The sequence below is a fragment of the Carya illinoinensis genome, chromosome 15 (genome assembly GCF_018687715.1).
Source record: "Carya illinoinensis cultivar Pawnee chromosome 15, C.illinoinensisPawnee_v1, whole genome shotgun sequence".
Taxonomy (NCBI): domain Eukaryota; kingdom Viridiplantae; phylum Streptophyta; class Magnoliopsida; order Fagales; family Juglandaceae; genus Carya; species Carya illinoinensis.
Window position 1 is genome coordinate 16,184,605 of NC_056766.1, and position 10,530 is coordinate 16,195,134.

The 10,530-nt window shown below is 38.5% G+C and overlaps 2 protein-coding genes across 3 annotated transcripts; one reads left to right on the forward strand and one right to left on the reverse strand.

The window, feature by feature from the left end:
• The first annotated feature begins 614 nt into the window (after window positions 1–614).
• On the forward strand, window positions 615–8,211 carry LOC122296187. Of its 2 annotated transcripts, none has more exons than XM_043105666.1 (6): window positions 615–902; window positions 2,588–5,151; window positions 5,233–5,308; window positions 6,092–6,468; window positions 7,434–7,532; window positions 7,670–8,211. In XM_043105666.1, exons 2-6 carry the CDS (start codon window positions 2,656–2,658, stop codon window positions 7,955–7,957), a joined length of 3,336 nt encoding a protein of 1,111 aa, XP_042961600.1. In that variant the 5' UTR covers window positions 615–902; window positions 2,588–2,655; the 3' UTR covers window positions 7,958–8,211. The 2 variants fall into 2 exon arrangements, with proteins under 2 accessions (XP_042961600.1, XP_042961599.1); XM_043105665.1 differs by having other exon boundaries at window positions 616–1,247.
• A 105-nt stretch (window positions 8,212–8,316) lies between these two features.
• On the reverse strand, window positions 8,317–9,797 carry LOC122296702 (transcription repressor OFP7-like). Its single transcript, XM_043106503.1, has 3 exons — window positions 9,461–9,797; window positions 9,208–9,406; window positions 8,317–9,159 (listed from the first exon to the last, which is right to left on the reverse strand). Exons 1-3 carry the CDS (start codon window positions 9,655–9,657, stop codon window positions 8,722–8,724), a joined length of 834 nt encoding a protein of 277 aa, XP_042962437.1. The 5' UTR covers window positions 9,658–9,797; the 3' UTR covers window positions 8,317–8,721.
• Between the last annotated feature and the right edge of the window lie 733 nt (window positions 9,798–10,530).

Below are 10,530 nucleotides of genomic sequence, written 5' to 3' on the forward strand. Positions count from 1 at the left end.
GTTGTTTTCTAACTACATAGAGTGGACACACGCCTCTTCATCAGTTTCTCCAAGTGCTGATCGTCCACCTGGTGGAAGAAATCTGCCCATGTGCGCATCAAAGAGCTCTCTGTTGCCTTGCGCATCAGTTTCGGGATCAGCATCATCAGATTTTTCATATTCGATTGTTCTCTTTAGTCTAGATGTGGCGTGTGGCTTGCATGCGCCGCCACGGCTAGTAACAATCTCTGGTTGGCAATCCATCATGGTCTTCGATTGCTACGCTATGTTCACACTTTCTCTAATCAAGAATTGAGAAAAAGTAGATGTGACAATTCCTTCCAACTAATCTAAACCAACATGTTGTAATACATTCCTATTTACTGTAGTTTTTAGTTATAGTTTTATAATCTGTTCATCAGACTATTTAAAAATCACTATCAAGTAGTCTCTTTTTGTGGGAATTGGATGTGAGCTAATTTTTTGATTCCAATCTCCCATTTGTTCTTTCTCTTATGAGTTATAACGTGTGTTCGTTTTAAAAAAAATTATAAGAGACTCATACTCCATCGAACTTGTATGTACTAGTTTATTTATTGATGTCGTATTTGTTGAGAAAAAAAAGAAAAAGTAGCATGCATCGACGTGAATGCAAAACACACGGACACAGGAACACAGAAGCTCGCACGCACGACGCGTGCGAGGTGAGCGCGAAAAACCGAAAATAGCGGGCGGGGATGCGAGTTTCAGATCTTGGTTTTGGGGAATTGAAACCCTAAAATCATACCTAAAAAGAGAGAGAAAGAAAGAGAGACGGTCTGATTTGGGGGACATTGGCTGCCTCAGTTTGGTCCACTCCTAGACCTATCTTGGTTTTGTTTAATCTTCATCTTTTCGAGTGGAGAGTGATTATAGCCAGAGAGGTACTCTACATTACTGTCAGAAGCTCTTGTTTCCAATTTCTGGCGGCATGGTATTTTGAAGCATCTGTTGGGGTAGGCGGTGAGCGACACTGCGACAGACAGATTGACCCAACAAACAAAACCATTCCCCTATATTGACTCTCTATTCGCTCAGCAGTCCGTGCCCCAAACCCTAAAACATTGGTTCCATTTCAATAGAAACGCTCTTTCCCAATACGTCACACTGCTTCCCAGCTTTTCTTTTCAGATTCTATACTTCAGGGGTCTAGGTCTCTTTTTGAGTGCGAAAAAGATTGTACATTTTATTGTTGGTCTGTTTTCATGCTGAGAATGTGAACTATTGTGGTGAGTTGGGTCCTTGGCCTATCAGTGATTGTTAGGTTGTTTTAATGTCTGTATTTCACAAGTTTTTTCAGACTAGAGAATGTAAACTGTGAAGCATATTATGTGTCAGTGTTTTCAGACTAGAATGTAAACTTTGAAACATGTTTTGTGTTAGTTATTTACTTATTTCCTTATTGAATTGGTAATTTTCTAATGAGAAAATTCTGAATTTACATTGTTAATATGATTACCATGTGTTGTCCATGCCGTTACTTAAAGGAACATTGGTGTAGCTTATTGGTTGTAACAAGATCAATGTAAGTATTGGCCGGTATGCATTAGTATTAATCTGGTTCCCTACCGTTGAGTTTTCTGATACGATGTTTAACTATAGGCTACTTCTATCTACGCATATACCTTAAAAAAAACTGATATCTACCCTATAAACACATATACATATTATCACGTGTGGATACTGGGAAGATTGATGGAGGCATAGTTACTCTTTGAGCATTTCTAGAAATTTTGAATCGAAGGCTGTGTTTGATTGCATGAAATTGGGGCAATTGGAGTTGGAGGTTTCAATTCTTTTTTCACTATATGGTTGCTGCACATAATATTGGATTTGGAATTGAATTTTAATTCCTCAAGCTTCAAATTTCTCAAAATTTTAAAGTGTAAGCTGCTTGCTAGAATTCCAGGCAACTGAAGTTCCAAGTCATACCTTTAGTGCAGTATAACTCTTTAGTGCAATATAACTTTATAATCCTAAAATTTTGTCGTGCGAAGGAATTTCATGGGATGTTCAATTTATATGGATTATGTGCAAAATTTCTTGCTTACCCAAAGTTGAAATTGGATATTTATGGTTGGGATTTTTTTTATAGAGGTATCCACTGATTATTAGCGCAGCTGCACAGCGCTGCACAACATGAAAAACGAAGATCGTGGAGAAAAGCAGGGATTGTGTTCATAATTTATTGTTTTCATGATTACCCATGACTTTGTGTTGTACTTACATTCACGTTTTTGCTAAATCAGGGGGGATAGCTATAATTTATAAAGCCTCATAATTCATTTCCTCTTAACCCTTAATCCCCATGTTCTTTGAAAACTAAGGGAAGCATGGGAGAATTTGCAGTTACTGGGACCATGAGAAATTCTTTGTTTGAATAATGTTTTATAAGTCTGAAAAAAAGTCAGAGATCATTTTGTCTATATCATGCCTTAATTAATGTGCAAAGTTGTTTCATGTCCTTGCCTGAGGAAACTTTTTTTTAGTCAGTGCTTTTATTATAATTGGTTATATTGTATCTTTTATTGCTTCTTGCCTGGTTTTGATTTGAGTTATTTTGTTTCAGGTCAGGCATTTTAGCAACAGTGGTAACATAAGATAACAAGTGAAAGAGTATAATCTTCATCTCATCAAATGGAGTTAAGGAGTTGTGGCCAGTTGCACTTCATTCAGGCTGTTCAAGGTGGTTTGGTGACAAAAGTTCTCAATGTGACTCGTGGAAGGCCTGCACTCACCTTCAAGAAGGTTACAGATCTATATGAAGCTGCAGATGTCAAAAATCATGAGTTGCTTCAAAACCTTCATCCAAAAGATGAGTTTGAAACATTGTCGTTTGAGAGTGATAGGATAGAGGTCAAAAGCCCATGCCTACCTTTGGCAGACAGAAGAACAATCAAAAGGGAGCCTGATGCTTCTGACTTATTTTGCAATGATGGTGACAAGATAATTGACAGTGAATTGGATGGTCTAGACCTTTGTAGCATGACACTGAAGCAAATTACAGAGAGATGCAACATAAAGAAAAGGAAGCATTCAAAATATGTTGAACTGAGTAATAAAACTGGTGAATCTTCCTCTTTTCTAAAGTCAGATTATTCTGACTTTCAAAAAGAGGAAGAAGATCTTGATCTTAAGGAGCCTCTCAGTAGTTGGAAATCTAAACATTCAAAGAATGTGAAGGTGAAGAAAAAGGGCATGAAAAACCATGTCTTGACTTCATCTCAAAGTGCCAAGTCGATTGTCAAATCTGAACAGGTCCCAAGTGATGAAGTTTTGCCACAATGTAGTGGGGATTTACCAGCTATCAATGTTAAAGAAACTACTGCAACTTCCTCCTGCCTAACGCCAGATTATTCTAACTTTCAAAAAGTGGAAGAAGATCTTGATCTGAAGGAGCCTCTCAGTAGTTGGAAATCTAAACATTCAAAGAATGTGAAGGTAAAGAAAAAACGCATGAAAAACCATGTCTCAACTTCATCTTCAAGTGCCAAGTTGATTGTCAAATCTGAACAGGTTCCAAGTGATGAAGTTTTACCACGATATATCACGGAGCGAGCTATCAATACCAAAGATGAGGTTTCTGAACCTGATTGCTTAGATCACCAAAATGTCATATGTGTTGGTGGTGATAGTTCCTTGCTTTGTCATGAGCCAGAGGGTTCGTGTCAAATCATGTTTAATGAGCCTTGTGAGAAAGCTAATGCGTATGTCTCGGAGACCCAAATTAAAATGTCATTTACAAAAGAACCACAATATTGTGCTACTAATGAAGTCTGTTATGAGTATACAGAACCTGAAGATCCCAAGTCTGGTCAGATTGTAAGTGCATCAGCTAGGGATTCTATGGAGGTGGGTAATATGGTTACAGCCAGCCATGAATGCTCAGATTTGCCTGTACCGGAAGCTATGATGAAAGGATATACCCAACCGGTTGAAGGTGACTTCTGCCTAGAAACCATATCTTCAACAGCAGATCATAGGTCACATGTTTCTGGTACCACTCAAAGTAGTTCTCCTATGAATGACATCTTATTGCATGTTAACAATGATATTGAGGTTCCTGGTGATGAAGTTTTGCTGCAATCTAGTGGGGATTTGTGGCCAGCTACCAATATGAAAGTTGAGGTCTCTGAATCTGATTCTCCAGGTTGCCAAAGATTCATATGCATTAGTGGTGATCCTACCTGCCTTTGCGATGAGCTGGAGGGTTCTTGTGGAATGGTATCTAGTAAACTGTGTGAGACAGCTGATGAATCTGTTTCGGAGACCCAGGTGTCAATTTCATTGATTGAAGAACCGCAATATTGTATTACGAATGAAGTGGGTTATGACTATATGGAACTTACAGATCCCAAGTCTGTCAAAATTGTAAGGGCCTCGTGTAAGGATTCTATAGTGGCTAATATAGTAACAAATCATGATTTTGCAGATTTACCTGTTCTAGAATCTGATATAGAAGTATATACCCATCCGATTCTGGATGACATCTCCTCAGGAACCATTTATTCAGTGACGGGCCATAGTTCTTGCGTTTCTGGTGTCTCTCAAAGTAGTTCTCCCATTGCCATTCATAAGAGCCCTCGGGGTGTGGAAGTAGGTCATGATGGTGATGCTTATGTCTTTGAGGATGGCATTGCAGCTGAGTTGCCTTCTAACCCCAAAGGTGGTGCTATTGATTGCTCTACCAGTGAATGTAGTATGAATCCTGATAGCTGTCTGGATGCTGTTGAGGATGATTCTTCTACAGCTAAAGTGAAGCAACCCCAAAGTAGTTCTCCTATGACCATTCATGAGATCCCTCAAAGCAAGGAACTAGGTCATGGAGGTGATGCATATTTATTTGGGGATGGCATTGCAGCTGAGTTACCTTCTAACCCCAAGGTCGATGTTGTATCCAGCTTGACCAGTGACTGTAGCTCAAGTCCTGATTGCTTTATGCATTCTGTTGAGGATGATTCACCTACACCTGAAATGAAACAACTCCAAAACTCTGCTTTTGCTAATGCAGACATAAATGTCTCAGCAGGGATCTATCCGCTAACTGATGAGCTTATGACATCAGTTGGATTTGAATATCATCATTGTTCTAACTTACAGCATCCTCCTGCAAGGCTATATCCAACCAGAAAAGTGAGTGGTTATTGATTGAATATTTGTTTGGCATGATTTTCATATTCGATATTGTTTTTTATTGTGTACTTTCACCTACAGGCCATTTCTCCAACTTCTCAGGAAAGACTCCTCAAGGCAATGGATTCCAATGAATTAACCGAAAATGAATATTACAGTAAGTGTTAAAGGTATTTTTTAACAAGTACAATAGTACATCAAATTGTTATATTTTTGGATCTATGAACCATCATGTTTATGCCTGATCCATGCCATTTCTTTGAAGTGTTTTTGAATGATAAATATACCGCTGTAGCCAGGGTGTGGTAGATATTACAAATAAAAAACTTGTTAGATAATACGAGATTAAAATAAGTCGTATAACAATATAACAGCAGGGATGTAACAAAAGCCTTTTAGGGTTTTCTGAAATCTTCTTCTGCAAAGTTCTTCCCAGAAAATTGAAGAAAAAGAATTTAAGGGGATATCCAGTTGATGGTGAATAAGAATTCTTTGAATGTTGTTTCAGTTTCCTTGGTTCAGTGTTGTGACATCTTTGCATTTGAGGAAATGCAAAAAATTATTGTGCTGCTAAAATGCAGAAGAGGCTTTTCTTGAAATGATATTAAATGGACCATTTCTGCATGTTTTCCACTCATCTCAAAAAGGTGTTTTTGCTTTCACTCAATAAAAAATAAAGTTTCTTTTTACTGCTGTTTCAAAATAAGATCATGGTGCCAAGGGATAAGTTCACATTCTGTTTGAGTTTCATTTTGGTGATTTGGTTGTAGTTCCACTTTGTTCACTCAAATTCAGTTGTTGATGGTTATTATTATCATTACTGTTATTGTTATTCTTGTCATTGCTTTTTAATATTTCGCCTAGGATTAAGGAACTTTTAGAATCTCTATATCCATTTAATATCTGATTTACTCTTATTTTTGGGCCATGATGATGTAAGAATGTAGGGGAGAGTTCTACTTAGGGAAGAACAAGTTTAGTAGCTTTGAAGGATCCAATCAGATCAGGGAAGATGAATTCAGCATTAAACCTCGACAAATTATTAGGAAGCAAAGGAGTAGTAAGAAAGGCTTCCCTCCCAAAGCTGTTCACAAGGCTCCTTATCTTTCATATACTGTGCCACGTTTTAGCACAGGGTGCACCTCCATCCAAAGTTGTACACAGAGTGCCATAGAATTCTCACAGCAGCAGATGAAAGACTTTGAATGTCTTGCCATGAAACTTACAAAAGAGTTGCAGTCCATGAAGGACACTCTGGAAGAGAGGTTGCTCCCTGAAGACTGCCCAGCTTCATCCTTGAAATTTAAAGTGGATAGGGTGAGTGACTATACACAAATGGTTGTTTACTTTTTAGCACGTAAAAAGACATGATAAATCAACCATGGTTCTGAAGTCGAACAAAATTTATTTCTTTCCTTGTCTTTTTTAGTGTTTTTGGTTTTTTAAAATGCCCCAGTTGTAGTAATGCGTAGTATTGCATGTCATACCATTAAAACTCAAGTCTTTTTAAAGTACCATTAAAACTTAAAAGTGACAATAAAATCCCACGTGCTATGGGTCTGTGGCACTTGGATGGTTAAATAAAGATGTATGCCTATGCTTCCCTCTATCTCAGCTAATCTTATTTGTTACCTACCTGTCTCATAAAGATCAGTAGACAGCAGGCGAGGTGCATATCAAATTGTCATAAAGTTGGATTACTTCATTAATCATGTTTGAGTTTGTCGTTGTTTTACTATATGATTCTTACCCGTGTTTGGATCATGTGGAGGTGTACAGCCGATAGATTGATTTACACTGTCCATTTGGGAGACGGTGCCTCCTGCACGTCCCAATGGTTTAGTTTTTACCAGGTGAGCATGGCATCTGACCCCCATGTGTGTTATGGTTGATTTAAGATTGGCCTCAAGACAGTTCCAACTTGTATGAGTTATATGCATGTAAAAAAATGGATTCATTATTGATTAGTCAGATTCAATTTTGAGTTTGACAAAGCTGCTGGGGACCTAACATTTTAGTTAGCCTCTATTGGTTTTAATGATCGTATAAAGCCTGCATAATGTCTACCTCATTGCTAATATTTTTCCCTTGATTAGCATGTGGGGTTTGAGAGTATAAATTCTTTGTTCTGCATACCATAAGCTGAAATTTTACAATTTATATCGAAACTTAACTTTTTTTTACCTAGGATATCCAAACGTGTTTTGGGCAAAATTACTGTTTTCTTATACCATTTGTTTTCTTATACTGTTTTCTTCCCTTGAATATTCCCTTTATCTCAGGCTAGAATGGCCATCAACAATGCAACAAAAGTTGAAGAAAGCACACGAAGATGGCTTTCCATGATGGCAAGGGACTGCAAACGCTTTTGTAAAATCATGGTTTGTTTCTCCTAATACTTTTGGAGGGAGAAAAAGTAGACGTGTCTTATTGGGTCTTGATTAGGGAACAAAATAATGAATTACTTGATTGTGGTCTTGTAGCATTTTATAGAATTAACACCTTTGATTAATTACAGGGATTGACTGGGACAGGTTCTGGTCCTTCAGGAAATCTAGTCCAAAATGGAAGGAAGAATTCTACCTCTGCTGATGAAGCTAGTGGAGTTTTGGCCGATCAATTGCAGAGACTGGCCGAGACGGGTTCTGCTTCTTCTGGAAATGTCGTCCACAAAGCGAGGAAGAAAATTACTTTTGCTGATGAAGCTGGTGGCAAGTTGTGCCATATCAGGGTTTTTGAGGATGAAACGGAATCTGTGTTCGAATCGAACGATGAAAAGCAGGAACTGCTGATTACTGAACTATGAGATTCTTGGTTGTTTTACAATTTCATTCTTCGCATCTAATGGTAAAATCAGAGGCAAATTGCGTGTCGTGGATTGTGATGTATTTTTGCCATATATAAAGTTGAGTTATGCCTATGCCCTGGATTAGCCCCATATCAACCCCCTGTTTTGGTTAGTCTCATTATTGTTCATGTTTCTATTGATATGTATTGTGTTGTATGTATGGCGTGGAGAGATGTTTTATAAGAGAAGATTTTATCTGTCGTTTGTTTTAAGATTGGTAACAGTTTTAGTCACCTTTAAATTACTTGACATGCTTGGATTTGTTGTCCACATTTCTCGGGAAAAAAAAAAAAAACAATTTTCAGAAAATATTCTCACCACTTTGGGGGTGTGGCCATGATGTGAAAAGTTAGATGCTCTCAAAACTTAGACAAATACTTTAGTCACAAAATGATTATACAAAAGTAATTTAACAAATTGATGTGTTTTGTCAAGTTGTAAAGTTACTTATTTTATAAAGTAGATTTAACGGATTATAATAAATTATGTCAGTTTATAAGATTATTTTTGGGTCAAATTTGTACTTTTTCATAATTTATAAAATGCCAAGATAAAAAATAAATCACATCTAAAAGACAGTAATTCAACATATTTTCTTCTCACAAAAGTAAAATTATAATATGCAAGAAAAAAAACAAAGAAATTAAAAAAAAAAAATTTGCTAAAAATTAAAACAATACATATATAATTTTGATTGAATAGATTGTCTTCTTGAAAAAAAATCAAAATCCGACGGATGCTCGGTGTCCCCAAGGAGAGTCGCAGAACAAGACCTCCCAAATGTCGGAGAATGCCTCCACGATTACTCCGTGATAAAGCCTCGAATTCAGAGACAAAAAACATTGCAACAGCTCCTGCAATTCCTCCGCCTCCAATATCTGCTTCTCCAATATTATCTCCATCATCGACCTCTTGAATTCCTCGTACGGTTCTTCCGTCCTCTTCACCACCGCGAAGCTCTCCCTCACCTTCCCGTTCGCCGTGCATGTTACCATCCTTCTCAACACCGACGCGTTTGATGATCCCGCCGTTGATAATTTGGTTTTCAGTGCTTGTCGTCTCAGCCTCCGTGCCTTCTTTACGTTCTCCATCTCCGAATTCTTCTTGGATTCCTCCGTCGCCTTCTCCGCCGAGCAAAGGAATTCTAGAGACATGTCCTTCTAGAAGCTCCTTGAGAAAGAAAGCAGGGCTTCGCTCTCTTCGTCTACATCGCTACACCTGCTACTGTCTCCGAGAGGAATGCTAGTACGGACATTCCCTTTGTTCTTCTCCCTTTTGGTTTTCGAAACCGCCGGTTTGTTGTCCGGGATGTGATTCTTGCGACGAGTTTTGGACTCATGCCCTCCCGCCACTGCGGCGGACCTTTGAGCTCCCTTCTTCCACCCGTGAACTGGTGATGATCGAGGGCTGCAGCCGACGGATTTGAGCTTCGCCGAAACCCGGCGTTTATGAAGAGGGTACTATTCTGGTGTTGACGGTGGCGCCAGTACCTTGGGAGGGTACACGGTGTCCAATGTTCTTTGGTTGACTGTAGACACCCGATAAATCGCCGGCGATGGAATTTCTGGGAGATTATAAGGGTCTCTGGAACGACAAATTTGTATGGATTGGAAGGAGGCAATGAGACGAGGGAATCTAAGCTTGAGACGTTTAACCATGTCTTCTGAGATGGCTTTACTTTGAGGAGTGACTCACTGAGGAGGTTTTCAAAGGGCAGAATATATAATAGTAGAGAGCGAGAGACACAGAGAGGCCGGCCATGGTATGCATAAGAAGGCAAGCTGAGAGAAAATCTGAGTTAAACAATTTGGAGTTATAACATGGTTCGTAAGTACTGAAAGGTACGTGGAATTTCCTTTGTGAATGTAGCGTACGAAAATGCCTGTCACCAGGTGGTCGGGTGTTACTGTAACGTAGAATAAACAAAGCTTTGCATATCAAAACTTCAAACTGATGATTTAGGTACACTTCTTAACCTCTCACACAAATAAAATTTTATTAAATCTTCTGTAAATTTATGAGTAATTTTTTTTTTTTGGGCACCATGTCTGTAAACAACGTCCTGACTAATCTTGTTTTTGGGCACCAGATGTCTGTAAACAACGTCCTGACTAATCTTGAGGATGCATAGCCTCTTGGTAAAGAGTTTCCTGCAAGCACATCTCAGATAATTTAAGAGGAAAATTTTTCAGTCCGATGGTCCCTAGAGATTGTTTACACCCAAGAGAGTTTGAACTTTAGACATAAGGGCGGAGCATATCCCAAGTTGGCTTTTTTTGATGGAAATATGTTTCATTGCATTCATTCAATAAATGAAATTACAACTGTGACTTATAAATCATGAGAATCAGACTATAAGATCAACTAACGTAACTGCTCAGGAGCTTCCCCGCACACAAAGTGACTGACATTGTCTTAAAACTTCTAAAACTTTCAAAAGAGAGAGTAAATGCTCTGTATGACCAGAGACTGGATGGCTCCTCCAACCTCCAGGGAGGCGGAATGCGGAGACAATTATTATGAACAAACAG

What these genes read in the sequence shown, in the direction of transcription:
- LOC122296187 (XM_043105666.1), top strand. Translation starts at nt 2,656, where the DNA reads ATGGAGTTAAGGAGTTGTGGCCAGTTGCACTTCATTCAGGCTGTTCAA. An exon ending in TGAAATTTAAAGTGGATAGG is followed by an intron (nt 6,469 to 7,433) that starts GTGAGTGACTAT and finishes CCTTTATCTCAG; the next exon opens with GCTAGAATGGCCATCAACAA. An exon ending in AACGCTTTTGTAAAATCATG is followed by an intron (nt 7,533 to 7,669) that starts GTTTGTTTCTCC and finishes GATTAATTACAG; the next exon opens with GGATTGACTGGGACAGGTTC.
- LOC122296702 (XM_043106503.1), bottom strand. Translation starts at nt 9,657, where the DNA reads ATGGTTAAACGTCTCAAGCTTAGATTCCCTCGTCTCATTGCCTCCTTC. An exon ending in CCACCGTCAACACCAGAATA is followed by an intron (nt 9,407 to 9,460) that starts GTACCCTCTTCA and finishes CGTCGGCTGCAG; the next exon opens with CCCTCGATCATCACCAGTTC. An exon ending in ACAGTAGCAGGTGTAGCGAT is followed by an intron (nt 9,160 to 9,207) that starts GTAGACGAAGAG and finishes AGGAGCTTCTAG; the next exon opens with AAGGACATGTCTCTAGAATT.